The 18,926-nt window shown below is 51.7% G+C and overlaps 1 protein-coding gene across 1 annotated transcript in view; it reads right to left on the bottom strand.

Annotated features, from left to right (window-relative positions):
* ACAN (aggrecan) overlaps positions 1–18,926 on the bottom strand; it is a 67,845-nt gene that overhangs the window by 27,749 nt on the left and 21,170 nt on the right. The window contains exons 2-7 of the mRNA XM_058542416.1: positions 10,291–10,367; positions 7,548–7,931; positions 6,411–6,585; positions 4,336–4,463; positions 2,513–2,806; positions 805–1,194 (exon numbers count right to left, since the gene is read on the bottom strand). Coding sequence (XP_058398399.1) covers positions 805–1,194; positions 2,513–2,806; positions 4,336–4,463; positions 6,411–6,585; positions 7,548–7,931; positions 10,291–10,360 — 1,441 coding nt within the window. The 5' untranslated portion in view covers positions 10,361–10,367. The remainder of the gene's footprint in view (positions 1–804; positions 1,195–2,512; positions 2,807–4,335; positions 4,464–6,410; positions 6,586–7,547; positions 7,932–10,290; positions 10,368–18,926) is intronic.

Here is an 18,926-nt window from a genome sequence, read left to right as displayed (position 1 = left end):
CTATGTGACGTGACATCTGAATCCTTCAGACATTTATTAAGCACCTGGAACCCCACCACCCTAGAACAGGGGGGGAAACATTTTCTGGAAAGGGTCAGATAGGACATATTATATGGACACAGTATGGACATATTTATTAGGACATGTTTGTGGCCTAGATGGTTTCTGTCACAACTGCTCAACTTTGCTACGGTAGCTCTAAATTAGCCATAGACAACACGTTAACAAATGGGCGTGGCTTTGTTCCAATCAAACTTTATTTGTGGACATTGAAATGTGAATTTTATATAACTTTCACGTGTCATAAAGTGTTATTCTTCTTTTGACTTTGCCCCCACAACTATTTAACAATGTAAAACCATTCTTAGTTCATGGGCTATGTAAACAGGCGGCCAGCTAGCTTTGGCTTTGTGGACCATGCTTTACCGACCCCTGTCCTGGAAGTCAGCACTGTGAGCGACCTCAGGGCTCAGCCATTGCAGTGGTTTTCAAGTGGCTCTATCCCGTGGAGGTGCCCAACGGGGCGAGGACAGGAGAGCCCCGGCTCTCCCCTCCACTTCACTTGGATCCACCTAGTGTGGCATCTTGATCTGCTTGATGTATACACTGGTTTCCACCGTTACTTCACCTGAAGGAAATGCTTTGTGGCAAAGGAGCAGGGATGTCACTGGTCTGGCCTGTCTCCCTTGTTTTACAAATGAGGACAGAGGCTTGTCCCAGGTCCCGGGTATAGACCCCCAGGCCAAGCTCTTTCCACCACCACCCCCACCCCACCACTGCAGCCCCTGAGGGGCAGACACTTACCCCCTGGCAATCGGGGCTGTCCAGGGACCTCTGGGGCTGTGGTCACCTGTACCACGAGGTCCTCACTGGTGAAGGCCGTGATGGGGCCCAGGCCTGGCGTGGACCCCTCGGGAACGCGCCAGGGCCAGGTGGCCTCTCCAGTCTCGTTCTCCGCCTCAGGGAAGGCGGTGGCCCCCATAGCAGATGTGAAGGGCTCCTCAGGCTCCAGGACAGTGGGGGAGACCTCAAAGAAGGGTTTCACAGTGAGGATCACACTGCCTCGGGCTTCACCCTCGGTGATGTTTCGGGGCGGAGGCAGCTCCACATCTGGCCAGGTCACCGTCTGGATGGTGATGTCCTCCTCACCACTCACCGCGAAGAAGTCTTCTGGGATGTCCACAAAATCTTCACCTGGGGCAGGGGGCAAGGCAAGCTTTAGCCGCTCAGCCTGGGGCTGGCCTGAGAGAGACGAGCACCCGGTCTACCTCCTCCCCTGCTAGGGAAGGAGAGCACCTTCTGTGTGCCCGCACCTTGCTGGGCCCACGGTGGGGGTCCTCAACTATTTGAATATTCATTACAGGAGTCCCCACAGCTTCCAGATGGCAACAGAATGCAAAGTCATCACAGCACAAGACATCGGCCAATCAGCTCACTGCTTATGAAACCACTTCCTGCTGCAACATCCCTTCCTGATCAACGCCACTGCTGCCTCCTTACCTGACTTCTCAGCACCTTGTTGACCAGCTGATGTTGTAACTGGCCAGTGGGACAACGTAAATCAGTTACAAGGTGAAATGAAAAATCTTGTTAAAGATGCAGGAGCTCATCAAATTGATGGAAGTGATGTGAGAGAGCAGCCTGCCTCAGGCACGAACAAACGAGGATCGGGCAAAAACGAGCCGGTTAATAACGAAGAAAGAGAAAATCCATGAGGGTGTCACTACTTCAAAAAGGGTGTTTAGAATATCGAAAGGTTAAGAGAGGCCTTGGGGGAAATCCTAATCGTTTTCGCAAAAATAACCCTCTTCATGTAAGATCAGGCTATGAGAGTTAAACACGAAACGAGCTATGTCACTGTGCTATCACCAGTTTTGTCATAAAATTTATGCAACTCCATATTATTTAGTTTTTTCCTCCAAGAATTAACACTTAATCATAATTAAAACCTAGATTGTATAAAATGAAGATAAAAAACTTACTTTAAAAAAGTTTTAGTCTAATTTTTCAAAATAAAGTCCCAAAACTTTCCCCCCAACTCTTTTCAATAACCCGGCCCTCCTTCTAAGTTCCTTAATTGAAAAGGGCAGATAACAGCGCCCTCCTCTGGGGGCATGGTCTCATGTCAGGCCCCCTCCATCTTCCATGTGGTACCACCACCTTCCCGTTAGGAAGATGAGGAAACTGACGCTCAGGGCCTGGACTTTTCCATGGTTGCACAGTAGCAGGTGGCAGAGCTGCGATTCAAACCAGAGAAAACACAGACTCTAAAGCTCATGGTTTTAACCCTGTTCTGGGCGGAAGAGCCAGGCCCAGACACACTGCAGCCTCAGTGACTGCTTTAGCTCTTCTAGGGAACCAGCGAAAACAGCGGGGGGACTGCTAAGACATGAGGTTCAGATACCCAAGTGGACACGTGAAGGGTAAAAACCAACCCTCTATTCCATGATCTCGTCCTCTGGGCCCCAATTTCGGTGGCGTGATCCCCTCCCAGCCTCCAGCCCAGTCCCACCTGTGTAGCAGATGGCGTCGTAGCGGGACGAGGGGTCGGGGTAGCCGGTCTGGTTGGCGTGCAGGTAGACGGTCCTCACGCCCAGGAGGTTGCCCCCGCAGTTGGGCCGGGCCTTGGAGATGGGGTAGCGCACGCTGCGGTCGGCCAGCCAGCCAGCGCTGCACATGTCCATGCCGCCCTGCCAGGCCAGGTAGAGCTGGCCCGTGGTGGCCAGCCGGGCGCCCAGGCGCCGGCACTCGTTGGCTGCCTCGTGGAAAGTGAACTTCTCCGGAGACGTTGCATAGAAGACCTCGCCTGTGAAGGACACAGTGGGCAGGGTGAGGCTCTCCCTCCCGCCCCCTGCCCCGCATCCCCAGGGAGATCCAGACGGTTCCTCCAGGTCTTGAGCACCCTCAGCTCGGCTTGCCCTCTAAATTCTCAAAGCCCTGGTCCCACATGTCGGTATCTCAGATCCTGCCCTCCACTTCCTACGGGCTTTTGGTCTGGGTGACATCAGTTTCCTAAAACAGGGGGACCCAGAAACAAGCAGCCAAAATGTCAAGGAGGTGGGAAAGCGGAGAGCAAGTGTGAGTCCCAGGGTGAAACTGCTCCTGCTCAAAGGCGTCTCAGCCCCTCGGTTTGCTGTGGAACTTCCCACCACTAGGGCATCTTTCCTGTGAATCAAGCATTGCCCACTCAAGCAATTCTTTTGAAAAATCCAAAGTCCAATGAGAAAGGCAGGCACCAGACCCCTTAGAGCAGTGGTTCCCAAACTGGGGTCTGCAGGCCCTGAAGCATCCATAAGGCATTAGTGGGGCCTGTGAGTTCTTTTTACTATTTCCAAACACCTAACAAGGTTGTGCAGGGGTGGGGTGGGGTGGGGCGGTGGGCATCTGCTCCCGGGGACAGCCGGGTTGTCCCTGCTCAGTGGCAGCTCTGGCTGGCTGTTATATGTGTCTCTGGTTTGCCAAAAATAGGAACCCAAATACTTGTTACTTAATAGACCGGTTTGGGCCCTGAGGTGAGAGTGAGGAAGGGGGGCTATGGTGGTAAGAGGCTGGGGGCTGCCCTGCCTCAGTATAAGCCAAGTTGTCAGCTCTTCTCCCTGGCCCCGGGGCAGCTGTGAGCTTGCGGGGTGGGCAGAGGTGGCAGAGTCTGGAAAGTCAAAAGGGGTGAATGGGCACAGATGGCGGAAGGAGTGTCATCCACATGCCTGGGTAACTTGGGCAGCTCTGACTGTCACCAAAATTAATGCCCTTTACAAACCAGAGAAAGACTCCAGGTTCCTTCCGCTGCCCCCGGGGCTCTCCAGGACCAGCACATTGGGGACGGCCTGCGTAGGGCAGGGGCTGGCAACAGGGAAGCTGAGGGGGGCGGTGCAGCCAGCTCTCCTGGGAACTGTTTGTGATGGGCCCACCCTGGAATGGCCTGGGGTGTCCTTTGTGAGGGTGACAAGGCTGGGCTGGGCACTGATGGTGCAGTGGACCTTGGGACAGCGATGGGCTGGTCAGAGCAGCAGGGGGTCCTGGCTGGGAGGGGCAGTCCCGGGTGAGAGACCAGAAGCAGGCTCTCTTGGGCCCTGTCTGGTGGTGACACCAGACAGTTTGCAGGTGCCTGGGGCCACTGACGCCCTCTCCAAAGTGGAGCGAGAGGGGGCCAGACCTGTAGGCTCCTGCCTGCCCCCACACTGCCCTGCCCCCATCCCCTCTGGGCATGGCACAGACGGGTCAAGTGTGTGGTGCCTTGGGTCAGTGTTCTGCCTCAGAGGAGGCCCACATGATCCCAAGTGTCAGTGGGCTGTAGGGGACGGGCAGGGGGCTCTGGGGAGGGGGCGGCAGCCTCACCCTCCATCTCCTCGGCGAAGCAGTACACATCGTAGGTCTCATTGGTGTCGCGGATGCCATAGGTTCTCACGCCGGGAAACTCATCCTTGTCCCCATAGCAGCCTTCCCGAGGAGTGTGGATGGGGTACCTGCCGGAACCCAAGGTGGGGGTGTGACACTCAGGGGACAGCGGCGGCCCCAGGCCTGTGCCCATGTATCGACTCCCTTGTGGGAGGAAACGGCAACTTACTGACGTATTTGCCCGTGTCTGCCTTGGATACGTGGACTATTTGCTTTTACACTTTTTTCCCCAGCTTTATTGAGATGTATGTTTTCACAGGTATTGGTGATTAAAGGCAGCCTCCTTTACTGAATATTTATTGGTACCAAACATGTTCTGTCAGGGGCTGGCAAATCTTTTCTGTAAAAGGCCAGATAGTAAATATTTAGGTCTTGCAGGCCATACGGTCTCCATCGTGACCACTCAACTTTGTCACTATAGTGCGAAGCAGCTATCAAGACAAGAATGGGCATGGCTGTGTTCCCATAAAACTTTATTTACCGAAATAAGGTGAGGGTTGGACCTGGCCTGTGGGCCAGAGTTTGCTGACCCCTGCTCTGTATCATTTGTCTCACATCAACCGATGAGGCAGGTACTATAACAACTTTGTTTTAACCTGGCAGAGAACGAGACCCAGAGATGTTAAGCAGTTTGTTCAAGGCGACACAGCTTCCACGTGTCAGAGCTGGGGTTTGAGCCTAGCTCTGTCTGAGGCAGAGGTGTGGGCTCTTGCACTATGCTAGGCTGTTGTCTTGTCTTTTTTCTTATGGTTAGTTGGTTTGGTGTCTTAAGATCTCTTTGCCTACCCCAAGACCACAAAGATATTTTCCTTTGTTTTCTTCTTGAGGCTTGGTGGTTCTGGCTTTTACGTTTAGAGCGCTGATCCAGCTCGAATGAATGTCTCATCCTGCCTTCACAGGCTTGCTCACACTGACTTCGAGCCCCCCAGGGCAGGGCTCCGTCTGTCCTGCTGGGCACCCATCCCTCAGCAGCTGCACTCAGGGAAAAATGCACTTAGAAGCTTAAGTTAGGTACATCTTGCCTTGTTAAAAAAAAAAAAAAAAAAGTGAAGTGGTTTACAAATATATAAAACACCAAAGTTTTAAAAAAGTAAGTGAAGAAATCGTGGCAAAGGGAAAAATAGGTAGGAAGAGTAACGATGTGTAATTTGCACGGAGAAAATGCGCATGCGGGTCAAAGTTGCTAGTAGCCACTCACTCCACTGCAGGACAGAGCACGTTAGTGCCCCTTATTTGCGTTTCACTTTCTGCAGTTAGTTAGCCGTGGTCAATCTGAAAATATTAAATGGAAAACTCCAGAAATAAACAATGCGTAAGTTTTTGAATTGTGTGCCATTCTGAGTAGTGTGATGAAATCTCTTGCTGTCCCGCTCCATCCCGCCTGGGACGGCAATCATCCCTTTGTACAGCGTATCCAAACTGTATACGCTCGTTAGTCACATCGTAGCTGTCTCAGTTATCAGATCGACTGTCCCAGTATCGCAGTGGTTGTGTTCAAGTCACCCTTACTGTACTGTAATGACTCCAAAGTGCAAGAGTAGTGATGCTGGTGATTCAGATATGCCAGAGAAGTCAAAAAGTGCTTCTTTTAAGTGAAAAGGTGAAAGTTCTCAACTTAATAAGGAAAGAAAACAAGCATATGCTGAGGTTGCTAAGGTCTAGAGTAACTCTTATTACAGTATATTGTTGTAATTGTTCTATTTTATTATTAGTTATTGTTGTTAATCTATTACTGTGTCTAATTTATAAATTAAACTTTATCATGGGTATGGATGTATAGGAAAAAACATAGTATGTATAGGGTCTGGTACTATCCGCGGTTTCAGGCATCCACTGGGGATCTCGGAACGTATCCCCCACAGATAAGGGGGGACTACTGTAACAAGGATTTGGGACAGGTCATCAGGTGCCTGACCTAGAGTTGGCCAAGGCATCCCTAGCAGCCCCACCAGCTCAGTGCTGGTCAACGTTCCAGCCCATGGCCCACCCCAGTCTGCTGGTGGCCTGGAGCTCACCTGACGGTCTGGTCAGCCAGCCAGCCGGCGTCGCACTGGTGGAAGCCGTCCTCATAGGCAGCCTGCAGCTGTTCAGGCGTGGCGATGATAGCACTGTTCTGCAGGCAGGCCCGCTGCGCCCTGTCGAAGTCCAGGGTGTAGCGTGTGGAGATGGCTCTGTAATGGAACACAATGCCTGCAAGACACGCGGGTGAGAGCAGGTCAGGCACAGCCTCTCATCATCGAGGCCCTCGTAGAATTACGGCAACAGTCAAAGGGACCTTAGAGACATCCAGTCCGGGCCTCTAGCTGACATTCGTGGATCCCCTCTCCACATTTGTATGTGGTCCTTCTGCCTTTGCTGGAACACTGCCAGTAACGGGGGAACTCACTACCTCACAAGGCATATTTTTTGAATACCTATGATAATTCTGATAATCACAAAGTTTTTTGAATTGAATGAAAATCTGCCTCCTTAAAATTTTTTCTTGTCACTCCAGGACCCCATATTTCCTTTGAGGAAAGAGACATTTGGAGCCCCATGCACCCTCAGCCCAGGGGCATCCTAGGGAGAGCCCAGTTTAAGGCACACCCAGGAGTGGACCATCTTGGACAGAGCCTCCCAGTGGGAGAAATCTGGTGCTGACCAAAGTTCTGCAGCCAACCAAGGACACAACCATTCTCTTCGGGCCTTCAAGAGAAAGGGAACCAGGAAGTCTTCATCCCTTTCTTTGGCTTCTGGAACTGAGAATGAGGGGCTAGAGGTGAGGCGGGGAAAGACACCTGGATTAAGGGTCAGGAGACTGCTCTGGCTCACTTCCAGGGAAACTTCAGGCAAGTCACTTAACCTCAGTTGGCTTGTCTGTAAAATGGGGAGGGTCACGAGGCCCATGGAATCACAGGATTGTTGCGAAGCACAAACTGTCTTGTACATGTAACTGTGGCCAGGAAGCATTTAATTCCCTCAAAGTCCAGACAGAATGATATGGCCAGCTCCTCGTTACAGAGGAAGCCATTCAAGTTAATTAAGTAACTTGACTGAGATGACACCGGCGGGGGCAGATGGTATTGGAACTCCAGCCTGCCTGGTCCACACCAGTGAGGATACCCTTCTGGTTCTTTCCGCAGGTGAAGCAGTGTCCCTGTGGAGGCTCTCACCTTTCACCACGACCTCCAGGGTGGCCTCGCTGTCCTCGATGCCGTGCATCACCTCGCAGCGATAGATCCCGGAGTCATTGGAGCGCAGGTTCTGGAGCTCCAGGGTGGCGTCGGTGGGGATGGCGGGGTAGTTGGGCAGCGAGGCCCTGTCTTGGTAGGCACTGCTGACCCGCACCTGCCCTTCAGTGGCCACCAGCAGCACCACCTCCTCCTCCTTGGAAATGCGGCTCCACTTGATCCTCGGGGCGAGGGGAGCGGTGGAGGGCGCGGTGGTCACCGGGTGCACGGGGTGGATGAAATAGCAAGGGACGGTGAGGGAGGTCCCCAGGAGGACCCGCAGCGGGGATGGTTCGGGGATGCTGACACTCAGTGAGTTGTCAGGGTCTGTGGGGAAAAGGTGGGGGAGGGAGACAGACCTGTTAGTGCCTAGAGAGGACCACCCAGCCTCCCTCACAGTCCTTCTGGAAACAACAAAATCCAGTGAGCGTGTTCGTGTCTATGGTGGGGATGTCCCGTGCCATATGGAATTCCCAGGAAGCTGTGCAATACCTTTTCAGAGCAGCCTTCCTCAAGATCCCTGGTCTCTGCACCTCAAGACAGAAACTGTGGAGCCAGAAAAGGGTGGCAGAGGAGGGCAGGGGAAACCTCAGAGTTGAGACCACCTCTCTGTTTCTCAAACTGGGGTCCCATAGGGGATGCCAAGCCATAGGATAAACAGGACCCATCTTCCTGGAGTGACAGCTTGACTTAAAGATTTTGGGAAAAAATTATTTTGGGGTAGAAAAAATTATTATGAGGGAGAAAAAACATCCACACAACTTTTAAAGCTAAGATACAAAACTTCAAAGATGTGTCCCACTTGAGGAGGTCTGCTTTGGGCTCCATCCCGACTTTGCAGAAGGACAACTCATTCTCTTCTGCTATTGGGGAACTGGGGGGCCTAGCTGGAGAAGCATCAGAGAAGATCAGACATTTAAGTCTGCAAAGAGTCAGATGGGAGGTGAGGATGGGATATGATTAGACGCCACAAAAAATCATGGCGAGTATTGACAGGGAAGATGCAGTGTGTCTACCAAACCCTGTTAAGAAGTAAAAGACCTTCCTGGAATGGGAAAGAAACGGCTTTTGAAAAAATAGCACCTTTCAAGGTAAGTCATGCACTTATGGAACCCTTTTTTCCAGGACATCCTACAGGTTGAAAATAAAAATGTTTCAGATATTTGTGGGTGGTAGATTCATAACAGGGCAAGGAAGGGGGAGCTAGGAATGTTTGGGGTCCAGCCCTAACCTTTTGATGTCCTGGGCAGTCACCACCAGGCCCTTCCACAAAAATCTCCCTCTGAATGCTCAGCCCCAGCCCCACAACACAGCACGGTGTTAGTGGTGGTGGTTCTCCAGGAAGAGCTGTAGTTCTGCAGTTTTTAAAGCTCCCACCCAACTCCAGTGAACTGGTTTGCCTGTGTGGGCAAACCACCCAAGTTACAGCCAGGGGCTGGATCTTTGTGGGTCCCAGGGGAGAGTACAAATGGAGACTCATATACCATATGTCTACATATTTAAAAGTTATAAATCAAGGCAATAGATTGTTAAATAAAATGTATTCTGTCTTCCTATTTGACAATGAAACCTTTCAAAATGAAAAACCAGATTCAAATTTAGAATTCTTGGATTCCCTAGAGTTTTGCATTGGGATGTGTTGGCTGAGCAGGAGGAGGGGAGCCAAGCCTCCTTCTTTCCCCACCTCTGCTCTGCACTGTGAGGGGTCTGGTTTATCCCAGGCCTCACACTCCAGCTCTGTCCACACCCTATACAAACAGCCGCCCCTTAACCCCTCCCTCGGGCCTAGGGGTGGCTCCTACCCGGGGCGTGGTCCCCCCATAGGAGGATGGACCCAAAGGAGAGACCCGTGCGGCCCTTAGAGTGGCTGGGGTCCACTTGGACAGGGTATTCCGGGCGTCCTGGGTACCCAGAGTATGGTCTAAAGGGGAACATAGATTGGGTAGACATGTCTCATTGGCCTTACAGACTTCTCGTCCTTTAGGGAGTGTTGGGGCTGGAGGACGGTCAGAGGGGGGCCTCTAAAGTGCATGGCCCAGGGCAGGGGCCTCTCTGGGTCTAAAGGAGATACATCTCACTTTGGAGTAAGCCCATCCTGGGGTCAGTGGACAGTTTGTTCACTGGGTTCAAGGCTTCGTGATGAGAAATCTGCCCGGTGCCTGCCACATGCAAGAGACGAGGTGGCGGGCTTCCCGAGGACCATTTGCCAAGAGAGGCAAAGGTCTGTGTGATTTGTTGGGGGCTTCTTTCTGACTGTTTCCCAGGCGATTTTCTCTTCTTTATGCTCCAGTTCATCCTCCCTTGGCAGCCTTTTCTCTATGGGCTTATCTGCATCCTGCCCCAACCCCACGCTCAGCGTGCGGTGGTTCTAGGTGGGATCCACAGAGAGGATACTGGGGAGATGAGCGCCTACCAGAAGCCCTCCCCCTCGCTGTCCATCCTGGAGGGCAGCCGGGAGCAGTATTATCTGAGGGGGGGCTCCTGGACGCACGCGTGTGTGTTCACACGCACGGGTGCTCTCTCAGGGCCGTTATGCTTGCATTTGATAGAAAAGGGGCAGGGCCAAGAAAAGGCCAGGTGAGGGGAAGTTATGTCCCTGGGACCAGCAGCACCGGGCTCAGTACCCAGTATCCAGAACGCCGTCTTCAGTGCCTGCCGGATAAAGGAAACGTGGGAGTGTCCTCACCTGAAACTTCTACAGATACCGCGGCTGCGATGACCCTCAGAGTCACAAACAGCAAGAGTAACGTGGTCATAGTTTACCTGGAAGAGAGGAGGCAGAGGCGTTATCAGAGGTTCAGATATGGCGAGGTTGAGGGTCAGGGGGCCCATGACACAAGGACTTGAAATCACATTAAGATAAGGAGGCTGCATGTGGTTCGAGAGAGATCTTCTCCAAGAGTCATCTCTTCACAAAACCTTTACAGATTTCTCAGTTTAATCACAGGCGTGAAGCTGGAAACCTCCTTCCGTCTTTGCTAGGGAACTTCCCATCTTCCAACCAGCAGAGGCTCATCCTGAAGTATCCTATGATGGTTGATTTGATGTGTCAACCTGACTGAGCCACGGCATGCTCAGATATTTGGTCGAATATTATTCTGGGTGTGTCTGTGAGGGTGTTTTTGGATGAGATTAACATTTAAATCAGTAGAGTGAGTAAAGCACATTGCCCTACTAATGTGGGTGGGCCTCATCCTGTCAGTTGAAGGCCTGAATCAAACAAAAACAGATAATTCCTCCTGCCTGATGACCTTCAAACTGCCTTTGGACTTGAACCGAAACATCAGCTCTTCCTGAGTCTCGAGCCTTCAGACTTAGGCTGAAGTGACACCCTGGCTCTCTTGAGTCTCCAGCTTGCAAATGCCTCCACAGTCGTGCGAGCCAATTTCTTATAATAGATCTAATCAACTCCTACAATAAATGTATATCACGTCCTATTGGTTCTGTCTTTCTGGAGAACCCTGACAAATACAATCCCCCAGGTCCAGAGAAGTGACACGGGTTACCCAACCTCCCTGATGAAATCTGGACCTGCCACCAACTTCAAATCCAGGAATCCTGTGTGTATTAGAATGGAGAATGCTCCAAGGTTTGGGGCAATATTCAGGGTCCTGGCTCAAGTCAGGGGAAGGATGCCCACCCAGAGAGCTCCCGAGGAGGCTGTGGGATGGACTGATCAATAATTTAGGAGAGAAATGAGAACCTGGGATTCTGCAGCCTTCCTGCTGGCCCAAACAATGACTTTGTGTGAATAAGAAAAACAAGCCTTTCTTGTTGTCATCTGCTGGAAAACTGTCACATTAAGTATACAAATCTGTGACAATAAAGGGCATCCCCTACACAACTGGGACCATGACTCCAGTTGGGCCAGTGCAGGGAGACCCCAAGAACCCGCAACTGAATTTACAAGAGATCAGCCAGAGCAGTGGTTCTCGGCTTTGGCTGCACATTGAAATCACCCGGGCTTCAGCCTGGTGAATCACCTGTTCCGTAGGCGTTTTAAAAGCTCCCCAGCAGGTTCTCATGTGCAGCCAAGATGGAGCAGGACCGGCTAGAGGGTGTGCAGTCACCTTGCAGACACCTGTGACTTGCGTTCCATCACACACGCCTGTTGATGTTTACCGAGCTGTTCTGTTGGATGGACCTGCATTGGCGCCCACCCTGCGCTCCTCCCCAGTCTGTGAGCAGGAGCCTTTAGCCTAGGCTGAAGAAGTGTCTGCATCACAGATGCTCCGCAGGGAGGCGGGAGGAGGCCTCTGAGGGGAGGGAGGACCTGGAACTGAAGGCCAAGTGTGGAGCTCTCAGAGGCTGAGTAGCGCTCAGCTGGGATGGCAGCCCGGGCCGGACCTCGGCTCTGCCGGAGTCTGGTGGCCCAGCAGGCGTCGCTGTTGGCTCAGCCACCATCAGCTGGGGCTGGACTGATCTGGGGCTGAGGGGAGCATCCGAGGGGCCCCTAGGGTTCCTATCCCAGGAGGCCTGGGGGAGGGGCGAGTGGGGCCCAGGACTCTGGGCGACCCTTTTGGGTGACCCTGGCCTGCCAATTTGAGTGATCTTTCCACCACTATCCTTCATTCATCCCACGTATATGGGTCACCAGAGCAAGGAAAGGGCTGTGTATGCGGAGAGTGCTGGGGGTACAGAGAGGAATGCGTGGGGCACGTTTCCCTCACCCCAGGGGAAGTCTGGAAGATCCCAAAGGCCTCAGAAGCAGCCCCTTGCTTCGCCTCAGGGATTTTTCTACTTAGATGCTACCTTCAAAAAAATTTCTGGGGCTCCAGGTTCTGGCACTGTGAGGGGCCGCTGAGTTGTGGCGCTCTTGTTTGGTCCCTGTGTGACCAGTCACGGCTGGGAAATAGTCCCCCGGAGGCCAAAAGGGTAAGGGTCCCCTCCACTCTGGGGAGGGGGCTAGACTTGTGGGCTCCTCTCTTCCGAGGGCCTCGGGGATTCCGGGTCCAGACATAAGGCCGCCTGTTCCTCTTCCTTCAGTGCGCCCTTCACAGGGAAGTTCTGAGTCTGTTTTCAGAGTTGTGTTTCTTCCCCGCTCTCTGAACAAGCCTGACATTGTCCGGGATGCAGCGGCTCTCTGTGGGGCTCGGCCGGCACTGTTTTTCTCCCTGGCCTCGACCAGGAATGGAAAGGGTTGGGGTGGGGGTAGGGGTGGAGTGGGCAGAGGAACTAATTTTATTTCTTCTTCTTTTTTCTAAGACAAACTTTGGGATAGAAATATCGCAATAAATATGCTCTTGTGTTTGTATGTGTTTTCTCAGCTGTAAAGAAAATAGGGAGAAATTCCATTCTGTCTGGGTTCCAAGTGTCTCCAGGACTCACTGAGTCTTTTATGCGAGGAGATGGCCTTTGCCAGCCCCGTCAACAGGGAGGCCTTTCTCCACAGGAAGCAAAGGTAGGTGGTGGCAAGGGGTGGTGTAGCTGGGGCAGAGGACGGGGACGGGGCGCCTGAAATGAAGCGAGAGAGGAGCTCGGGGGCGCGGGCAGTGGATGCTGGATGAAAGCTGGGCTGTGCGAGTGGAGCTTCTGTGGGATATGTGTGTGTGGGGTTGGGTTGATCACCAAGGAACTGGCTTTCCCAGGGGATAATTGCTAGGAGACTTGATAGGGGAAAGTAAGCTTGCTAGTGCTTTTAACCTGAGCTGAGGCTGTGTGTGTGTGTGTGCATGTGAGACCCCACAGCTGGAGACACGGAAACCCTTCACTTCCTCATCAGCTAGACTCTGTCCCATGGTTACCAACCCGGCCGGGCCCTTGGCCTTTATTCCACCAAATTATGGGACTGAATGGGCACCTCAGCCATTTGCCTTGAATTCCTCTTCCAGTAACACGCAGTGGAGATCCCCAGATCTGGGTCTCAGTCCTGGCTCGGCCACCTACCACTTTAATAATACAGGATCCACCCCACGGCTGTTTCAGAGACAGAAAGAGATAATGTGCCAGTCAGGCCCCCTCCTTGAGGGCAGGCCTGTGTCTCTGGCTCAGTCCCCAGCACACGGCCTGGCACTCAGCAGGCATCCCTCGATGCCACTGTCCTCCCCCCTCCCTAGTGTCAGGTCTGGAAGAGAGTTCAGTTCTTTGTAGGGAGGCTTCTTGTCCTGGGATGAGGGTGGGACTAGATGACTTTCCGTAAAGAATAAAACTGCCTCATTTCAAAAACAACATCACCATACTACCAAACATTTGGAAAATAGGGAGCTAGAGAAAACAAATCACCATAAGCTTCAATCCCAATCCAACCCTTATCTGCGTTTTAATAGCTTTCCTTCCTCCTAGTCTTTCTCCTTAGGCGTCCACTTGTGTTTTATGGAGTTGTAACCTTTTTGCATCCTTTTGCTTTTCCATACAACACAGTGGACCAATGACTTTTGTTGTTCCTTCAGAACTGTTGACAAGGGAGTTTTATGATCATGACCTCCCTGCCAGGGATCCTGACTACGTGGCCGAGGCAGGTGGTCTTCACCCTCTAATTGCATTGGAGGAGCTCATTCCTTCAGAAGGCGGCCCATGCCATTGCTGGGCAGCTCTGATTGTGCTCAACATCTTCCAAGATGGAGTCAAAATGACCCCCACTCCCATTATAATTTCCACCCACGAACTCTCAGGGAGCACAGTAAACGTGGGACTCATGCCATCTTCAGGGGTCCAAACTGCTCTTGTCTGCTCTTCTCTGTGGAGACACTCCCAGGTCCTTCGCCTCTTCCGCATGTGGCTCCCAGACCACTCCTCCCTCCCTGGAGCCATAGAAGGTAGAGCTTGGACAGACTTTCATGAACACCAAGTCCAACTCCTTCATTTTATAGGTGAAGAAACTTAGGCCCAAGGAGGTAAGTGGTTTTCTCAGGGCCACACAGTAAGTTGGAGATGGAGCCAAGACCAGAACCAGCTCCAGGGTCTGGCCATCAGAATCCCATGTTTGTGAGCTCTACAGGGAGTCGTTGTGTCTGTCCTGTTCCTGAGTATCCCTGGCCTCTGGCAGAGTGCCCAGCACAGAGAGAGGGCAATCAGGAAATGTCTGCTGAATGAATGAATGCACACATGGAGGCCCAGGCACCTGAAGTCATCTCCTTCAACCACAGGCCTCTGAGCGAGGAGGTGGGGCTGGAGGCTCACATCTGTGGAGCACTCATGAGGTGCACAGCCCTTTGAGGTAGACCTCTCCCATTTTGCATTCAATAAATCTCAGCTAGGGATATATATTGTTTGCTCGTGATGTGCATAACTATATTGATTAATGCTAGTATGTCAGCATGGCGTGTGACTTTGGGAAGGTCACAGTCCACGTGCAAGCCCAGGTGTGTGACAACCAGGGTCTTCCCTTCCCAGGGCTCCAGTAGAACCAGTGGTGTGTGGAGCCAGCTTGTACTGGCTCGCCAGAGCCAATTTTAAACATCTCTTTCCAACTGCGTGTTCAGTGACGTCACATCGGTAGCTTGAAATTGGTCACGACGGGAGTATTTACACCATGGAAATCAGCAAACATTACAAATGAGGGCTTTTCTTCTTTTCTTTCCCTTTTTGAGAGTGGGCGTACCAGCACACTACTGGAACTAACACTAAATAAAGAAAAAGGCTGGGAGAAGGAGAGTGTGCACTTCTCTTTTTCTGTCTAATGAAGCCTCCTTCTCTGTTCATTGTGCTGTCCTTCATGAGTCCCTGGGGTCATCGACGCTGACCCTGAAACCAAGGCCAGTTTGCCAGCCCTAGGGCAGGTCAGGCCCATGTTCGTCTCCATGTCATATTCCCGGCCACATAGGTGTGGACTCAGCAACTGTTTGCTGGGTAAGTGAATGTGGGCGCTCCCCGGACCCCGACCCTGTAGGGCTCCCATGTCCTCCAGGAAGCCTCATCAGGCCCTGCCCCTTGGTTCTGCTCTCCCCACTGTGACTGCTTCCCTGGCACTTTAGCACTTAATTTTTCTCCTCTTGTTTTACATAGGCTAGCTTCCTAGCTTCGCCTCATCATGCAGATTGTGATCTCCTTAAGGTTGAAAGTCAAGCCTTAAGTTAAAAAAATATCCTTCTGTGTTAACTCATGCAGTGCCGGGAACAACAAAAAATGGTATTTGATATCTACTTGTTGGATGAACAGGTGGAGGTTGGAATTTGGCAGACTGGTTGACCAGTAAGATTTGCTGGTAACCAAGTGGCTCTCTGTCTGTGACTTAAGTTCTGGGGTAGAGATTCAAAAGGACCAAGGTCACCCACTCCCCCAGCTACCGGCCTGCAGCACATCACTTATTTGCAGGCTAATCTCCTGATAGTGCCTCTTCTCTGATCACTCATGAACAAGATCCATCCTACATCTGTGCATAAAAGTGGTGGCATACGCACTTGACATGGGGATTTCAAATCCAGCATCAGGAAAGGGGCAGGGATCCCATACCAATGACATATCTGGCCAGAGTGACCCCCAATAGCAGCTGCTAATTTTCTAAACACGTATTCTAAACAGACATGGTACGATGACGAGGAAAGGGGGAGCCAGGAAGCTGATTCCAGTCCTAGGTCTGTCCTGAGTCACTGGGGAACTCATGTAAGCCCTCAGTTTTCCCATCTGTAAACTGGAATCATATGCAAGCTTCACCCCCAGGAACACTGTGAAAGTGATTTTTGTGGATGCTAATACTCTTTTTTTTTTTTTTTGTGAGGAAGATCAGCCCTGAGCTAACACCTACCAATACTTCTCTTTTTGCTGAGGAAGACTGGCCCTGGGCTGTGCCCATCTTCCTCCACTGTATATGGGACGCCGCCACAGCATGGCTTGACAAGTGGTGGTCGGTGCATGCCCGGGATGCGAACCGGCGAACCCCGGGCCACCGCAGTGGAGCGCGTGCACTTAACAGCTTGCGCCACCGGGCCGGCCCCACTAATAATCTTTTTATATTTCCTCCTCTTTCTCTTCTCTCCCCCTTCCTCTTCTTCCTACTTTTCTCCATATGTGTCTTTTTCCAAAACGTTGATTTCCTTATTTTATTACTCGCTCTGTCATCACTGAAGCATCTTCAAGTCTGCAAATGTTTTCCTGCTTTCTGGGCAAGTGAGACCACTGTGGGTGGGGGTGCTGCAGACCAACCCTCCAAGCCCACAGTTTTGTCTGGATTGGCCTCTAGCAGTGCTGGACGAAGACAGAGGGGACTGTGAAGGGAAAGGAAGACTTATCTTTGGAGTTACCTATAGCTTATCGGTCGAGACAAACTTGTACACAGAGATAGCAGACATGAGTGAGTGGGCTCTGGGTCCTAACCTTGACCCTATACCTCAGTTTTTCCATCTCTGAAATGGGGGCAGAATGGGAGAACTGGTCCTGGAGTTCTCTGAGATTCTAAATGCCAGCTCCCTGAGGTGCAGAAGAGAGACTCTTTTGACCTCAGGTCAGAATGAGTCGCATCTCACTCTCCACAGCGTCCCTCATGGTTAGGGACCAGCTCATCTCTTGCTTGTTCTGCTCCCACACCCAGGTCAACTTTCTCTGGGAGGGCTTGAGCCCACCTGGAAAGATGCCCCCAGGGCCATCAATGTGCTGGGGAAGAAGCAAGAGGTTGGGGGGTGCAAAGAGGGCAGCTGTGAGGTTGTGAGGGTCCTGCCCGGTCTAAGAGTTCCAGGAGGCTCTTGGGGGAGGAGCAAGGCTCAGGTGGTGGGTTTGGGAGAAAAACAATCAAGACATGACACAGGCCAGAGGGTGTCATACCGACAGGTCATCCTTGTTACCTTGGTACTTAAGACCCTCTGCTACCACGCCTCGGGCTCATCTCCCAGCAGGGCCCTATCTGAACCCTCAGCTTGGGTCTGGCCTGGCCCTTTCTCCTCCCTTCTGTTGCTCACACAGTTTGCTCCTTCCAGAAGGCTCTGCATCTGTAGAACGGCTCTACATCTGACCTAATCAGAGCTGTCTTTGAGGCCCAGTACAAATGCCACCTCTTGGGAACTTCCCCAACGTGCTCTGGCCTGAACCGTCTCCTTTCTGCCCATATCCTTTGTCATTTCTTGTTGTTACCACCAATTTATTAACGACTACATCCTGGCTTGTGACTTCCTTCCCATCGTTGTTTTAAATTACTAGGCCAACCACTTATGGGGTGCATGTGTGGGTGGGTGGGGATGGCGAGGGGGGCGGACAGGGCTGTGTGGTGGGAAGAGCATAGTTTTGGAGTCACATCGATCCTGTTGAATCGCAGCTCTGACATTTACATGTGAACATACAACCTTGGCCCAATTGGAGGCTCAATTTCCTTATTTCTAAAGAGCTGATAAAACAGGATCCATCATCTAGGACTTTTGTGGGGACTAAATGAGAGACTCTGCACGGCTCTCAGTAAATTCTGTCTCTTCCCCAAATCTTGTCTGATCAGGTCCTCCCTCACTGAGGAGGGGGAGCAGCTGCATCGTGTGCCCCCATCTTGGCATTTAATCTAGTGTTGAGGCACTGAGCACCTACTGTGGGCATGAGCACTGTGTCCCTGCACGTAGGAACCCCAACCAACGTGTGCTGACTTGATAAGAAGTGAGGAGAAGTTACACCCAAATACAATTAATGCCTAAATCTAATTTAAATGATGCCCCGTGTGGATGGTCATTTGATCTGTAAAGATAGTAAACAGTGGAAATCTTCCCAACTTGGTTAGCCTAGGGCTCGTTCCTGCATTCGCCCCAAGACTGGGCGTAGGATGTGGGTTCACAAAACTGTGGACTGTAGGGCCGGCCCTGTGGCTTAGCTGTTAAGTGCGCGCGCTCCGCTGCTGACGGCCCGGGTTCGGATCCCAGGTGCGCACCGACACACCGCTTCTCCGGCCACGCTGAGGCCGTGTCCCACATACAGCAACTGGAAGGATGTGCAACTATGACATACAACTATCTACTGGGGCTTTGGGGAAAAAATAAATAAATATGTAAAATTATTTAAAAAAAAACAAAACACTGTGGACTGTAAATTAAGATCCTAGTGCTGCCACTGCCCTCTCCAGTGACACAGGCTTGTCACTCTCAGAGCTTCTCTGCGGTCTCTGAGTGAAGGCAGCCATCCCCTCTCTACCTTCACGCAACAGTGAGCATCTTACAGTCAGAATCAGCTTATACTATGGTTTCACAATCAAGGACTACCTTTGTGATGGGCCTACTTTGTACCAGGAACTGTGCTCTCAGCTGTACGAATTTCTCATCCCTAAAACAACCTTGCAAAGATAGATATTGCCATTCTCACTTTACAGCTACTGAGATGACTGCTCAGAGAGGTTAAGTAACTTGCCCAAAGTCACATAGATAGTAAGTGGCTGAGTTTGGTCTGGAACCCAGTTCTTATGGCTACAAATCCCATGTT

This window comes from Diceros bicornis, chromosome 5 (genome assembly GCF_020826845.1).
Source record: "Diceros bicornis minor isolate mBicDic1 chromosome 5, mDicBic1.mat.cur, whole genome shotgun sequence".
In the NCBI taxonomy this organism is placed as follows: domain Eukaryota; kingdom Metazoa; phylum Chordata; class Mammalia; order Perissodactyla; family Rhinocerotidae; genus Diceros; species Diceros bicornis.
This window is presented reverse-complemented; position numbering and strand designations above follow the sequence as displayed.